We start from the raw sequence: 16743 nt of genomic DNA on the forward strand, positions 1-16743 counted from the left end.
TTCAGGGAGATCGAGTTAAAACAGAAATTAAGCGCCAGTGCTGCGTCAGCGTTAGCCAGGTCTTAGCGTCCAATCAGCGCGTCGAATGATATTCAGCATCGGGCTCGGGCCCATTGGCTGAGTTGGCGCCATCAGAGGGAGATAACGTTCCGTGGGAGAAGAGGAGTATGTTATCAGGTCTTGATTATCCTAAAAGGTATGGTTTCTTCCCCGATGCAATCTGAATGATCATCGTATCGGCGTGCGGTTGTGTATCACTCCTGCGCGATGGAAGTCAGAAACACAAGGCTCGCAGCTGTGCTGCACTAGCCACTTTTTTCGTCTACAGAGGACACACGAGACGCCTATTGAGGCTGGCAAACTTCTAAATAAATATGCAACACTAATACGTTCCCAAATTCTTAACACTTACTTACCCCTAATGTCAAAATCTACGTCACGTCTGGGGAAAGGGTCCTCGTATATAAGGTCACTCAGCCTGTTGGCCAGTATTGCGGCTGTAGAGTGCTAGAGTAGTTTAGTGTTGAATGAAGCAGCAATATTCTCGTTCAAATCGGATACTTCTCGACCCGTGCACTTGCTAAGAGTAAAAGGTCAAATACAAACTAAATTAAATATATATATATATATATATATATATATATATATATATATATATATATATATATATATATATATATATATATATATATTTGCAGAATTTATCACTAAAGGCGACTGCGACATATTTGGCCGTGATGAAAAATATTATCCTAAATAACAAGAAATATCAGATAAGTAGTGATTCCCCGATGTTAGACATTAGCCATTGAAATTGTTATGCCCGAGTCCCACGGGAACGACAAGCAAACAACTGACACGGACAAGACTCAAACACGTGCAGCATGTTCGCGATCGCATACCTATGGAAGGCATGTAGTCCCTGGGTGCTCGTGAAATAAGCACGACTAATTGCAAGCCTGTCAAAAATACCTTCCACTGCATCTGGTACGTGTTCGGAGCTCATCGTTGTCGGTTGCTTCCATTCGTCGCTCTACTGGGAACGTATAGAACTTGTAAATCACTGTATTCTCGAAGGGCAGTCAATTCAAAGATGGAATGTCATATTTGATAGAATTACACAGTAGTGTAATAATGCGCATGAAAATGCGGCCCTTCCGAGTGCATTGACTCATGCTCTCAAATATGCACTAAAATTGAATCCAACGAAAGTCTTCGCTACAAAGTTAGACGCGTATGTTGCGAGCGGTGAGAGTCAAACTACAGCGTAAAGCTGAGGCTCACGCAATTAAACGTTTGGAAGTATCAAAAAAAGAGTTGGTACTCTGCTTTAATAACCTACATCACCATAAAAAGAAAAACAAACTGTCAGGATTTATTTAAAATGACTATTACGAGTTTGTCGGTGATAACTAAAAGATTGCCGCGAAGAATAGATAGGAACCATAGAAAGAGAACGAGAAGGCAGCGCAATATCGGATGTTTTGGCTTAGAAACAAAATAAAAGGAACCCCGACAAACTCGAATTCTAGCATGAGCTACTGCTCCCGGAAATGAAATATCGAAACATGTCCGAAGCTGTGGGACCTCGATCACGACTTACACGTGTCGAGAAACAAGCGGCGTGGACAGCGACGGCATCGGCTGAAGCAAAAATATTTTTAGAACAACCTCAAAGATATTGACTGACGACGTGTAGATTACAAAGTCGTGCATGGTTATCTTTCGTATTGTTTTATTACTCAAAGTCGTCTGGAGCACATGCCTTACCTACTCACGCCTCTACGAAATGAACAAGAAGCGTCCACGAAATATCGTCGCTGTCGTGACTGGCTCAGTCTGGCTGTCAGTTGCCGAAGAGTGCTGAAACATCTTGACATCGTCGAGCTCGCGATGCGAATACGTTTCCTGATGATAGCTCTGAGTGCAATTTGAGTAACAACGGACTTCAACATACTTAGACGTTTTGGGAAGTAGATTGAAATTTCGTAGAATGGAATTTGCCCGCCTAAGACTGGCACATATCATAAATCGCACGGTGTCTCCTTCGTACACTAGATTAACATCGGCGCGGAAACGGCTAGTTAGAGACTTCACAACGCGCGGAGACATTCCGACAAATTCGAGGAACGCACGAAAGCAATCGGTCGCAATAATCGAGGTCAATCTTAGTTCCGCGAGGAGCTGCGAGGCTTGTTCACACAATTGCGTCTTCTTAGGATCGTGCTCTTGTGATGCCTTACGACGAGAAAACACACTGGCACGCTGGCGCCATCTATGAGGTGACCATGGAACTGCAATTCACTTGAGTGAAAGTTTAGCGGCATTTGCGAGACACAGATAGATGTGCGCGCTTGCCTATGAGAAATGGTAGTTTAAAACGTCGTCAAAAGATTTTCAACACCCTTTTTTTTTTCGTTTGGGGGGGGAGGGGGGGGGGGACGAAAAAAAAAGAAAATAAATCACAATGATCCTTCAAAAAATATAAGAATTAAATATACGGATATTGAGTGTTTAACGGCTACACGATAAATGGCGACGGTGCTTTCTCTCGCCGCTAGAGGTTTTAAGGAGGTTTTAAGGCACACTGTAGTGAGCCGTCGCAATTGTGTGCACCGGCCTCTATGTGTTAACGAGTCGAGATGTCCATGGGCCGGAGGTTGAGCGTTTGTTCTGCCGACACGCAGGTGCTCATTTCGGAGCTTCCTTAAACTTGCGGTGGTGCATCGTTGAAGCACACCGCCTTTTCCACGTAGCTTTGTACTTCTAATACATTTAGGTACATAACTCCATAGACCGGCCCCTTCTTGTAAAGGCTGCGTTTGACGTTGAGAATATATATATTATTTAATCCTGCAAATCTTTCGTCGCGTACACTGTAGCAAAGCAGGGCAATTAACGAAGATTTACGGTCCTGTCTCACTTTTATGCTCCACGTTCTCCCGTCCTATTCTCTTAAGTTTGTTTTCTTTATTGTCTCCGAGCCTAAATTTATACGTACTTTGCTTAACTGTCCGCGGATTCACTTCACTGCTGGCCCTCCAAAAGGCAAATTTTGTTTGCAATGTCGCCAATGAAATTTTTTGAGTGTCACGTGGGTTGTGCTCCGGCGAGAAGCGAAACACTGCACACAATGAGCGCCCCAGCATATTCGGATATTTTTGCAGAAAGAAAGAGAGAAAAGAAAAAGAGCCAGGGGCTTCATTATGATTTAGATTATGATGATTTCATGAATGTGCATATGCTGCTGAACAGACAGTAAAATGACATTCCGCTGAGGTCACGCGACACCTTTGATAGTCTTAGAAAGATAATCATGGAAGAATGTTTTAATGTTTCCAAGGAAACTTAATTGCCATCCGCTTTATCATCAATTCGTTAGAGTACGCGCCATGTTAGCGAGCGCATATCCTATACGGTTTGATATTTATTTACCGAAAAACAACAACAACAAGAATGAGGTTATAGTCTGAATTCGCGTTAAAGGTATAGCGTGATGTGTATCCTTACAAAAGATACTACTAAAATAGGAAATTCTGAATATTTTGCACAGGAAATTTACACATATGAGCGCCTTGGGAACACGACGAATCAAAGTTAAAATAAGAATAAAATATATATTGGTAACAGCGTTTGATGCAGATACGTTAGACGGCAGAATAGCTAGATCTATGCATCACTCTGAAAATTGGAGAGGAATATGAAGCAGTTTTCAGGACCGAAATAACCGCGAATATGTAATTTGGCGGTTCAAAGGGCGGAGACACAAGTCAAAGCTATAGCCGCCTAGTATTACGGAGAGAAATGCTGAATTCGACTTCCAATCGTAGGTCCGAGTATCCTTCAGATAATTTCAAGCTTCTTCGTCACACGCCTATATATATTTGCATTTCTTGTTTTTTTTGTTTCTGGCATGACAGGTCAGGAATATAAAAGCAATTAAAATGTTTCGTAGGAGCAAAAAAACGCAGCTGACATTAATAAAATCGTGCATACTCCCAGTAGTCCCTGGGTGCGTGCTACAACGCACTCGGGCCACCGATAAGTGGTCCTAGTTTAATTCGGCTTCTCCAATTAGAGAGTAGACTGGTGTCGAGCTTCAACGCTCATGCGGTCGCAGTGGCAAGAAGGTCTCCATCCTTTCTGTTAGTACTAAAACGGCATGACTCTCGGAGCGGCTCTTCTCATTGGTTGAATATATTAAAGAAAGGCCTACGATTCGGGTGTTTCATGGTGCGGTATGCCCGCGTGGACTTTAACCGCTCATTCACACTGGAAGCGGATCCGCGTTCGCAAAGCGGTTGCGAACGCGGTTGTATAAAGATCTAGTGCAATTGCACGCGCGCTCGATGACATCGAGTGCGCGTGCAATTGTGCTGGATCGTTATACAACCGCGTTCGCGACCACTTTGCGAACGCGGATCCGCTTCCAGTGTGAATGAGCGGTTAGACCGCACGCCAAGAACGCGTGGGGGTGCGCGGTTTCGCTGATCATCCGCGGTTATGGTAGGGCGTGGAAAGTGTGCGCCCGGAGGAACTAGAGAAAACTACTTAATGGTTTTCTCGTATCATGCTAGCAGGACTGATAGCATGATACTGTGACCGATACTTGGTTTGAGCTACCCGATCTTATCCGCACCGAAGCGCAGTGTTTGGTCAGGTTGTAATCCGATTGTAACCAAATTTTAACAATAACAATTATGGACCAGCGGGGTATATACGTGCTTACAGCATACCCTGCAGGTTTACAAAATCTGGAGGTTCTGTTCTCGCGCAGCGTACCTGGAAGAACCAATCGCTTCTATCTACGGAGGACACTCCGCTTATGACGAAGCTAATAAAACGTTTTTTTTCTGTTTTCTTTTTTAGTCCCCAAAAGCTCGTTTGCGCTGTGGCACCAAGTATCGTGAAACGTCAGCTCGGTGCAACTGTGCATAATAATTTTTTTTTTCAGGTTTCAACGCATTATTAGTTTCGTCATTTGCCGAGCTACCCCGGTAGATTGCACCGATTGGCTGTCGAAAACGTTCTGCGCTAGAGTGGCCACTGCAGATTTTTTCGAGCACAGGAACGTGGAAACAGATGTCGAAACCGGTCGAATACGCCGCTTAAACTGACGTTTTTCACCCAGCAGTAAACTTACACGTAGCGCAACGTATCAGCGTGCCTTGTCGACCCAACGTTCTCGAAATGACGAGTACCGATAATCTCAGTCATCAGTGGTGCTTTGACGGAGGGGCCGGTCAGATCAATTCATTCATCAATCGGGCCGCGATGGCCGATACTGTTGTAAGTGGACGTTAAAAGAGATTGTTCGCGACGATCGGAATCGATTGTTGTAGAACGCCATGCAGCACCCGCCGTATACGACGGTTTTGTAGAGTGCACTGTCCCACGGTAAACGAACAATGCTCTAAACATATATGCTAATTTTCCACTTTTATGACACGCTCCGCAAAGTATACTTAAATGATATATTCTTTTAGTTTCCGAATTGTATACTAAACAAAGTATTATAGTCGCTGAGAGCTTAAGAAAGCTGTCAGCGACATGTCATAACGATGAGTAAGATGCCTCTGACATCTCACTTATTGCACCGCCGCCAATCATATTGCGGCAATCGCCGATATCATAAAGTACAAAAAAAATGAATTGGGAAGCACGAAGCATTAACATAAGAAGCCACGCCCTGCGTTGCTTAAGCTCTGAGTGACCGTAGTATCAGCCCACACTATAAAAAAGCCCGTGCGTCTACTTTCCCGCACAACACTCAGAGAGCCAATCACCGCTACATACGGAGGCAGTTCAGGCAATGACGCTGCCGAAACATGTGTGTAGACAAAAAAAAAAAAAAAACGCAGTCTGAGTTGTGTCATTAAGCAATGCAAAACGTCACGCTTCCATTGCTGAATGTCACAACTCAGACTGCGTTTTTTGGTCCACACATATGTTTCAGCATCGTCATTCGCTGAGCAGCCTCAGTAAGTTGCGGTGATTGGCTCACCGAGTGTTGTGTGCGAAAGTAGACGCACCGGCTTCTTTAGAGTGCAATAGAGAATAAAATAATACGGGGCGTGCCGATGGCGATCACATATTACCATTAACATGTGATCGCCATCGGCACGCCGATGGCGATGACATTTTTTAAAGCAGGTATTTTTCAGTAGGCCCTACTATAACTTCATTTGTCAGTAATGGTTATTGACAGCTGACAACATAGGTGACGATGGGGTGTTCGTTCAGAAACTTAGTTCCAGCCGTTCGGAAACTCAGTTCCAGCATTTATTAATTATTACCCACTTTTATAGAGTTTCAAAAAATAGAGCCAATCGGGGAGGCATACATGATCGTAGAAATAACAATGTCTCAGAATGTCAGAGAGAAATGTGATTCAAGCTTCCCTGAAATACAAGCTTAGCTTATACGACCTAAAGATTATATACGGTGTAATTAAAACTAAAAAAGAAAGAAAGCAGAATAGATTTCAGGTTACATATTTTTTAAAGCAAGGTGAAGAAGCTTTTTGAATCTTTATGTGTCTTTAAAGATACCTAGAAGGAGCGAAAGATAATTCTGCTAGCGGGCATCCAGTAGTAACCTCCAATATAGTATGCGCGAAGAAAGCACTCAATTTACACGAAACCCTACCCACGGGGGTAGGAACGATGTCCAATAATCTAGACGCGAACACAAGTTAATAACAGGTTTCAGTGAATGTTTTCCCCTGTTCTCCAAACTACATAGAGGGCGAAAGGTCACGGTATGTGATGTATCTCAGTCAAGGGAGTTGCAAACATCACATGCGGTGACATCCTTCGTGAGGAAACTGGAATCCTTGATTAAGGGCTCCTAAGATCCAAGAACTCTTCAACGCGTAAATTCCCACTGTTCCGTGACACACTTATGAAACATCGCACACATATACGCTGGCCAACACATTTGTCATTTGTCTACTATCTTAATTTTAGTCTCACTAATGCCTTGCTGTTCTCATCATCCTTTCCCAGAGCTGTGTTGGAAAGGTGCATCCAAGGATGTCTTTCTTCCGTACGCACGGTTGCGAAAACATGGCGCAGCGCAGGCACATACGACTCGTAGGACAAAATACCATACTGAAAACACGATTGAACCAGCTTTTATTTCTACCCAGCCATCTTTCTGCATGTTCGTATAGAGCATGATTAATGTTTCGAACGTTTCAACATCAGATTCTATGAGGTATCTCGCGATTGCACAGCACATTAAATCTAATACAATCAATGCGCCTTCTGTAGTCACGGACCACGTAAGGAATATATGGCGAGGCGTATTATGGTTCGTCGGTATTCTTAATTACTAACGCCGCACTCTTATTGGATCAGAAGCGATAATACGTTCGGTACTCGACGCGCTCTGCGTTTCTGAGCTCTCACGGTCTATAGGAAACATTGCAAGATGGTATTTTGTCTGCAACTTTATTAATTTCACCCGTGGTAGTAGTCAACCTAATGTGTGTGACCGTGACGTTTTGTGAAATGGGCGAAGTGCGCTATACGCCATTAGACCAATGACAAAATTCGTTTATTCAGCCCCCCAAAAAGGCAACTTCCTTTTGCTAAAAGAGAATGGCAGGAGTTCGGCGGCTGAAAAATCTACTCGAATAATGAACGAAACTCTCGAGTTGTTGGTGCGCGTGCTGCGACCAGTCGAGGCTGATAGTTGCACGTACAGCGTCAAAGAATTATCGCGCACGAGTTTTGAAAACGCCATGAATACCCAATTATTGCTTCGTTCAAGGGGATATTACGCCTCAGGACTTAAAAGTTTCATGTATTATCCAGCTGAAATTCGTACAGGCTATTGTAGATATAACTTTAATTGGTAGTCTGTTTGTCGTAGCTAGGCTCAGTTCAAAAACCTTAGCGGAAATGATCAAAATTAGTTTATGCCGGTGAAGTATCAGAGATTTTTGTAACGAGTAGCCTCAAAAAGATCCGCTGAAAAGTGTCTGCAATTCAAGTCCGACATATTGTCGCGAGTGACAATTGTTGAGGCGACGAGTGAAGCCCAAACCGTACGTAAGCGATTTAGCGAGCGACGAGACGAGCGATGGAGATTTTTTAATGTCGCCCGTCGCGTCGCTCGGTTTCTGGATTTCTAGAAAACGTCGCTCATCGCCTTGGTCGTTTTCTCTCGTCGCTTTCATGCGGTTTGCCTCGTCGCGAGACTGACCGAGCGACAGCGAAGCGGGTCGCCGTCGCTTGTCTCGTCTTCGCGAAATCGTCCACATGCGGTTTATGCTTTACTGAAGGAAACTAAACGTTCAATGGAGCGAACTTGTGCCCAGAACAAAAGAGAAGGCTAGCGTCGCAGGCGTCAATGACGGCGTAAGAGTAGGATCGAGCGCTGGGGCGAGGCTGACTCCGTACGGTGCGGTGCGGCTTCTTCTTAGCCTTCCCTGGAAGCCTAGAATATTCTGCCTCGATCCTTCTGGAACTATACATTCTGAACATTTTGAACTCTAAACTTCTCGAAATTTCGACTGAGGTGAAAGAGTGCGTGCAGTGCCGGGAGTCCAACCCGAGCCACCAGCGCGTGAGCCCAGCGGGCTGCCGACTCGGCTACTATAGCTCGCAGCATTACTCCCCCCTTTAAAAAGCAGATCGCCCTGATGCAACACGAAAGAAAACAATGCAAATTAAAAGAATGATAAACTGAAGAGGCATCTGAAACGCAAACAAGTTCACAGTCCTTTCGAGTGTAGAATGGCTTAAGGCGAACAACATGTACAACATATGGTCGGGGTCGGCATCGTGATGATGCTTCCATTCAGTCAAGCACCACTTCGTAGCTGAGCTGTCCGAGGCGACGAAGTAGCTTGTACGGTCCGAAGTACCGTTTCAAGTACAGTTTCTCGCTGAGGCCGCGGCGACGAACGGGTGTCCACACCCACACCCGGCCACCGGGCGGGAAGTGAATGTCACGACGACGTAGGTTTTAGCGGCCAGCGTCGAAACTTTGCTGGTCTTGAATGCGGAGTCGGGCGAGTTGGCGGACTTCTTCGGCCCGTTGAGCAACCACCTCCCATCCTCTGCCGGCTCGTGGAGCAGCATTGCGTCGAGCATGGTCGTTACCTTCTGACCATGTATCAGCTGCGAACGTGTCACTCAAGTAGGTTTTTGAACAGTAAAGTTGTAGGCGAACGTGACGTAGGGCAACACCTCGTCTCACGTCTTGTGCTCTACGTCAACGTACATGGAGATCATGTCGGCGATTGTCTCGTTAAATCGCTCCGTCGATCCGTTGGTATGCGGGTGGAACGCCGTGCTGTGACGATGGCTGGTCTGGCTAAGATGAAGAATTTCTGGCGTCCGCTGCGTTAAAAACGACGACCCGTGATCTGTAATAAGCACCTCGGGAGCGCCGTACGTATGGACGATAGACTCAATGAAAAACTTGGTGACTTCAACCGCAGTTCCCGACGGAAGGGCCTTGGTCTCGGCGTACAAGGTTACATAATCAGTGGTGACGATTATCCAGCGGTTTTCCAAAGGTGACTCGCGAATCCTGGCGAGTGTCTATAGGCGTAGCCAGTTGCCTTGCCGTTGGGTCACCTTGACAGACTTGAAAGATCTCTTCTCGAAGACCGTTGGGGACCACCAAAGCTATGCCGTGTTATTGCCGCCGAAGTTTTCCGTGTAAAGTACATCCCGTCGAACGACGAAGGACGGCAGAGCTCGCAAAAAGAATCGGGGCACCGTAGTATGCCTAACTTTCATGTGCTCGATGAGTGCGCGCGGCTCAGGATCGTATACCGTTGAAATTCTGTCGTGTTTTCGGCGTTCACTGTGCCGAGAGAAACATCGTCATCGTCGTCGTCATTAGTGGGATTGGACGCCAACTCGACGGGGGCCCTCGAAAGACAATCGGCGCCACTGTGCCTGCGGCCAGACTTAAAGAAGTCTGGCCGCAATTTATGTCGAATTCTCAAAGTCGTAAACTCCACCACCCCAGGCGTCTCGATAGGTCCTTTAGGTTTGTGAGCCAGCAGAGCGAGTGGTCTGCAGCCCTCCACACGTCTGTCTTTCAAGGCCTACGTTGTTACTGGTGGGGACCCTCGTCTTTGCCTTACTGTGGCGAAGGAGCCTCTCGTCGAGGTTCCGCCGAGTACTGCCGGGAAGGCGGGTGACGAGCTACGGCGGCGCACCTGAGGGCCGGTGGATCAGGAGTAGCTTTGACGAAAACCTCGTCAATGCTACTCCTGAACTTGTAATGGCTCAACCAGCCACGTCCACATTAGTTTATGCCGGTGAAGTATCAAAGATTTCTATAACGAGTAGCCTTTAAAGCGCCACTAAAGACTGTTTCCCAATTCACGTCTGACTTTTTGTCACGAGTGACAATTGATGAGCCCACGAATGAAGCCCGAAAAGCATATAAGCGATTTAGCGAGCGGCGAGACGAGCGACGGAGATTTCTCACTATTGCTCGTCGCGTTCCTCGGTTTCTGGATCTCTAGAAAACGTCGCCCATCGCCTTGGTCGCTTGCTCCCGTCGCTTTCATGCTGTTTGCTTTGTCGCGCGACTGACCGCGCGACGGCGAAGCTTGTCGCCGTCGCTTGTCTCGTCGCTCGCCAAATCGGTTACATAAGGTTTATACTTGACTGAAGGAAACTAAACGTTTCATTGCGTGTACTTGTGCCCAAAAGAAGATAGACGAAGGGGAGCGTCGCACGTGTCGATGGCGGTGTAACAGTAACAGCGCTGGGGCGATACTGACTCCGTATAGGTACGGCGCGGCTTTTTTGAGCCTTCCCTGGGAGCCTAAAATATTCTTCCACGATCTTTCCCGGACTATACATTCTGAACATGAACAAGCTAGACGGCCTCTCTACTATTCTCGAATCTTGGACTTGCCTAGAAAAGGTAAAAGAACGTGATATGCCGTGAATCAAACCCGAGCTACATGCGCGTTGCCAACTCGGCTACTTAATAACCCGAGCTACAGCGCGTTGCCAACTCGGCTACTTAATAAGCGAGCGACAATATATTAAAATACCATTCCCCAGTTGAGGTGTTCATAAGCTGAGATAATGTCATCATAATGAACCGATATGAAAAATGTAATATCACTAAACTCGATATGCTACGGAGCATCTGAAAACGCGGTTTGCAGATTCGCTTTAGAAACGTTTCTGGCTCCGTGTGGTTGTTTAGTACACATTTATGGCTATACAATAGGGTGATGTCAGCGCTGTGTGTCTTCTTCCTTTCGTGGTCATCTCTCGTGTGCTTGGGCGTACACCCCCCCCCCCCCTCCCCAGTTCTCGCAGGGGGGGGGGGGGGGGCAAAGCATGCGTTTGCCCCCCTCACTGCGCATAGCAAACGCTGGCCGGCGGCGCCCAAGGGTTACCAAGGGCACAGCCCCCCGGTCCTCCGGGGGGGGGGGGGGGGGGGGTCTGATTTGCCCCCCACTTAAACACAAGTTGATACGCCACTGCTTGTCTGCACTGTACTTATCGCTTAGTAAAAGCATGTTACAGTACTTATAGCTCAAGCTTCAGCCTTAACAGGATGATGCCCGCTCGTTGCACATTGAGCGATTATTAATTTGTTGATACCGTGTATTCACTGGGTCTTAAAACAATCGTCGATTTTATTCAAGTGACCCCCCGTAACGTGCTGCTATGAACAAACACAACGGTGTCGGCGTTGAGGCCTTCCAGAACCCGTATATCATCGTATTACCAGAAATAGGTATATTGTTCACTTCAAACTTAGGTTTGTAATTATGATGATACCGCTATATACTGTACTCGCGTATTTTGTTACCCCCTTCAAAAGTGTCTATGGTTGTAAAATACCGATCTACGTATTCTGTATTTTTCCCTCCTTTCCAGTGCGGCCAATTCCATATGGCGAAGAGTGAAAGAGACAAGGAACGGCCGCGTAAGTTTTACAGCGCGGCATGTCTTTTTACAGTAAATTGGCACTTTTCTAACGTCTAGCTTAGTTTCGGGATTGAGCACAGTTTAGAGATTGTAGGCATATGCCTGGCTGCAGATTTTCACATGGCACTGTCAAGTTAGAGGAGTTTCCTACGACAACATGACTCGGTTTCTGCAAGTGACATCCCTACTCCACACATCGGAATGTAGAACTGGAAATAAAGGTTAATCTAATTTTGACCATATAAAGTTCATACTGTTGTAGACATGAAATATACTTAACCATCTGCTTAGGAACCTTGCCTTCACTGTTATTCCAATTTATGCATCTATTTTAACCATCCCGAATTTCAGTTAGAACGCTAATTAGAAAACAAATATCATAAAACAATTCCATTAGCTGTCTAGTGCCTAGTCACTGATGCTGCGCATCCAGCCGACATAGATATCAAATTAAGGTGCCCTTCTAACATTGTACGAAATTTACATTATCGATGAAGTACCACAGAGTGATAGTTATTAAACCTAGTCATGTTTTGCGGGAATAGAGGCTATTGTAAAACAGTAAGCCGAACGATGCGGGAGAAATTTAATACAATACCATGAGCGGATTGCCACGAGGTAAACCGAATTTGCTTTCGGCTACGCGGTAATTCTAAAGGTAGCACATTAGCACCCTCTGCATTTACACCAAAGTTCATTAGCAGGTTGCCAACAGGCTAACCGAGACAAAATTACCAACGCCATACGACGCACGTGTGCGAGAAGTACGCAAACGGGCATCGGGCACACCCGCTTCGAGATTGAAACAAAGTTCAGGCCTCGCGAAACAGCGTCTGACTAATGGGCCTCGGCCTTCCCCTCTCCCGTCCCATTAGTGGACGCCAATACAGAACTCCCGTCAGCAACGGCGGCACGTGTCCGGCAGCCAGCAATGCCTCTCGGTAGGCGTTGCTCGCTCCCGCCACAATCTGATTGTGTCAATTACCGGGTGGCATGCTGCCGTTCTCCGCGGCCTGCTTGAGTTCCTCGGGGTCGATCTCTTCGATGACAGTCCTGCCCATGGCTTCATCGAGTGCTTGAGCCCTCCGGAGCGCGACCTGCTTGGCCATGACCACCTGGCGCCTTGCGATGAGTTTGCACTTGTCGCAGACGCACTCTACGTACGGGCAGTACCTCTTGTGACCCCGCAGGAGCACTGTCTTGTTGTGGTTCTTACAGCGGGCGCAGTTTGGCGTCCGGCCCGACGGCGCCTTTCCCGTGGTGGCGGTCGTCGTGCCACCGGTCGCCCTGACACCTCCTCCGACGTTGCCGTTCCTGACGCCGTTCACGCTCTGCGTCCCTTCTTCGCCGTGGGCAATGGTGACGTTCAGTTCCTGTCGCACCATGACTGGCATCTTCCGCGCGGCGGACTAGACAGCACCCGACTGACTTCGCAGGCGGCCCAAATCCTCACGTGAGAGCCGCGGAACTCGAGCGCCTCCAAGCGGCCGGCGACGATCGACGGGGAATCGAGGAGTAGCTAGGAGCTCGCCACATTGGCTAGCGCCTGTTTTACTTCTCACTGCGTTCCCCAGACGGAGGAGTTGTAGGGAGCGGCGGAGAACGAAAGTACCGAGGCAGGGAATTTCTGTTCAGAGGCTAGGGAGCGCTGGTACCCAGATGGGGCGGACACCGGCGGATCGCGGAAGCAACGCGCGAGGAACGCGGCTTTTTTTACGACCACGTCTATGCGGTACGACCTCCGGACGGCCTTTGGTAATGATCGGTAGCTGTATATCTCGTGCGGCTCCGCTGTCGCCATTTCTCATCCTGACAAGCCAAAGACAACGCAAGACGAATTGTCCTTATAAATCCCCCCTCGTGACGTGGCGGACGGGCTATTATACGGAAAGTCATTTCCCTGGCTCTCAGAGGGACAGTTTAATTGAAAAGCGAAGCCCGCGATCTTTGTGTTTGAGGTTCGCGTCTAACTATAAACAATCGGAATAAACACTTTAGCAGTAATATAATAATGTCGCTGCAATTGGCAGTATTCTCCAAAAAAGCGATAGCATATTATCACCGAAACAAAAACGCGGAGGCTACGTTTTACGGGAATGACAAATTTTTTTCATGTGAAAAGTCGCTTCTTTGTGTAGGACTTTTTGTGAAAGTTTAATGGGGACACATACACCAAGAAGCAGAATAAAGTGTACCAGTACTCTGTGAGTTGTGTTTGACTGAACCGGGACCTCAGCTTCATTGAAAAGGTAAGTGAGTTTCATTATTAAAAGAGATAAATAAACAAAATCAAATATTTAATAGCGTACTCTTCCTTATGAAACGACGTATGGACATAAGGAAATGCCAGTTGCCTTGCTTCTTTATTAATTTCCGTTTCACGTCATATATACTGATCCACTTATTTTTATCAAAGCGGTACGGTCTTCAGTTGAGTCAGTTGGTTCGCGCTTGTTTACGTAGACAGCTGAATTTTCACGTGTCTCGTCAAAATTCAGCAGTTTACATAAACAAATATACATATAATCAAAGTCCGTGTTTGTTCTAAGTTTCGAAATAGTGTAGAGAAAGTGAGGATACAAACATATTTGTCTGAAAACGTTGTCAGGGTCTGAATACGAACGTTTGCAAGGCAAGTTTTATTTGAGCGCATAGAGCATTTTATGTACTTTTGCTCGATATTGTTTTTTCTTTAACATAATGGCAAAAAAAAAATGAAAAAAAAAAAAAAATCCCACAAGCACTTTAACTTTGATTTCAGTTTCTTGACGCACGCTTGGATGTTTGGTATTTTTCTTAGGCACGCGTCGCTCTATTGCTCTGCGTAATGTTTATGTCTTGCAGCAACGGAAATAGTGTCTGCAGTAAGGAGAACATCATACACAAACACAAAGCTTCCGCATCAAGCAGTGTGTACCGGTCTTTCGTCCATTAGAAATTCAGTAACCCTTCGGGAAGACGCGGCTTGACTATGGGACTGTTGTCTAAAGATAATTGTCTGATCAACGCACAATCGTTCGCCGTTATAACGAAAGACAAACAGCGCTGTTTCTACATCCCCCCCCGCACACACACACAAACACACACATGAACAAAAAATGACTGTGCTATCTCGTCATTTTAATTGCGCTTAACCCTCTTAAGTTCGCAAACTTTTCCTTGAACATGTCTTGATAGTTATTTAGTGATGAGGTGATAAAGGCATCTCGGTTAAACTAATAAAAACTGAACCAGACGAGCATACCCTTGTTTGCAGCGCATGTATTTAAAATACGGTATTTTCTTGAGTCTAGTCCGCGCCCGGAGCGGACTAGAGTTGATCTGAGTTGATAAAAAAAAAATATTTTTTTTATCAACTCAGATTTTTTTTTTTTTAACATGTTTATAAAAAACAATCTGAGCTGATAAAAAAATATTTTTTTTAAAAAATATATAGATTGTGCCTAGCTCACGCCTAGAGAACATAAATTTCTAATACTACACATCAAAATAATATAGCTACTTTTTTTAGTGCAGCTAGAAGAAAATTTAATGAAATAGGAATGCTCCTTAACATTATCTGACACTCGTAAAAACTATCGTAGTCATTGTCGTGCCTGTCCGAGCGTAAACAAAAAGAGTTAATTATTGCGTATTCGATGAACGGGACATTTGTTCGATAACAAATGGCTCATCATCAAGATTTTGATCTAGGAAGAACTCAGCGCCCGAGTGATTGATTTCTGGTCAATATTTCGCGCACATGTTGTTCCGCCACAATTCACGGAACATTTTTATACGTTAAACTTTGAATAGGGCGAGGGATTCATCGTAATCGAAACCCTGAGACAACGTGAAAGAATTAACGGCCAACACATCAGAAAAAACTCAATCCGGAGCGAGAATTTGAAGGAATGAAGTTATGCAGGTGAGCTGATTACTATATGACGTTTCCAAGCCAGCTCGCCTGTAAACCTTCGCTCCTTGAAATTCTCCTCTCGGAGTGAAACATTGTGCCCTCTTGTACGATATTTTTTTCTCCGTCTCTTAGGTTTTAGATTGCAATGTTTCCTAAACAGCTCTCCTGCATACTTTCGAGATACTAAATGTTTTCGTTCCTTCCAGACCTCAGAGTTTTTGCTTTATTGCCTGTGATATGTAGGCCATACGAAAACATGTTCGGCTGTAGCGCCTCTCTATTAACAGGACAATTTCATACAAGCAGAAAGAAATAAGCATCTTGCAGTGCAAGAACGACATCAGCTAAGCTTTGGTATCTCACGTTCTCGCCAGATGAATAATGATCCAAGGCAGAGTTCGCCAAGCGTATATGGGTTTCTGGAATCCTTTCGGTGAGCCCCATTACCGAGAAGACGCACATACAAGAAACCGAGAACACACTCCCGCGCTCGCGCTCTATACTTTCAAGATACATAGCGAGTGCAGACCACAGAGATTGAGCGTTAGATCTCATGTCAGATTCTAGTCTAATAGGCCGATCCCCTGCAGTTAACCAAACGCGATGACGTGATTTGAACACAAAGTCGATTGCTCAAGCTATGCGTTCTGGTCCAACTAGACAAGCATCGAAAGCCCCTTGATCACGCTCGACTGTGTTTGTTCTCCTTCTCCGTTCAATCTTTGTAGATAAACATCAACTCGCGGCGTCTAGACGCAAAATTAACCTCGTGATAACCTCTGCTTGCATTTACAGATGCTTTGAAACGCGGTCGTCTGTTTAGATTTTGAGCACATTTGTCCCGACGACGCAGGTTTTCAGTGGATTCACACTGAGTTGAATGTTTTTGCTGAGGACGGACTAGCAAATTGCAGA

At 45.8% G+C, this 16743-nt stretch overlaps 2 protein-coding genes and 1 long non-coding RNA gene across 4 annotated transcripts in view; 2 read left to right on the top strand and 1 right to left on the bottom strand.

The window, feature by feature from the left end:
- The window catches only part of LOC121047880, a 216326-nt gene extending 209214 nt beyond the window's left edge, over positions 1-7112 (top strand). The window contains exon 4 of the mRNA XM_042289605.1: positions 7008-7112. Coding sequence (XP_042145539.1) covers positions 7008-7098 — 91 coding nt within the window. The 3' untranslated portion in view covers positions 7099-7112. The remainder of the gene's footprint in view (positions 1-7007) is intronic.
- Positions 1-13356, bottom strand: part of LOC8041953 (doublesex and mab-3 related transcription factor 1) — a 55221-nt gene extending 41865 nt beyond the window's left edge. Inside the window, exon 1 of one of the 2 annotated variants that reach the window (XM_029989591.4) lies at positions 12916-13356. In XM_029989591.4, the coding sequence (XP_029845451.1) occupies positions 12916-13324 (409 nt within the window). In that variant the 5' untranslated portion in view covers positions 13325-13356. The remainder of the gene's footprint in view (positions 1-12915) is intronic. The other variant, XM_029989590.4, reaches the window with a different exon arrangement.
- On the top strand, positions 11876-14135 carry LOC121835423. The gene is made up of 2 exons (XR_006077602.1): positions 11876-11928; positions 13149-14135. It is a non-coding gene; the product is annotated as an uncharacterized LOC121835423 (long non-coding RNA).
- The last annotated feature ends 2608 nt before the right edge of the window (positions 14136-16743 follow it).

This window comes from Ixodes scapularis, unplaced genomic scaffold (genome assembly GCF_016920785.2).
Source record: "Ixodes scapularis isolate PalLabHiFi unplaced genomic scaffold, ASM1692078v2 PGA_scaffold0__279_contigs__length_252992795, whole genome shotgun sequence".
NCBI lineage: Eukaryota > Metazoa > Arthropoda > Arachnida > Ixodida > Ixodidae > Ixodes > Ixodes scapularis.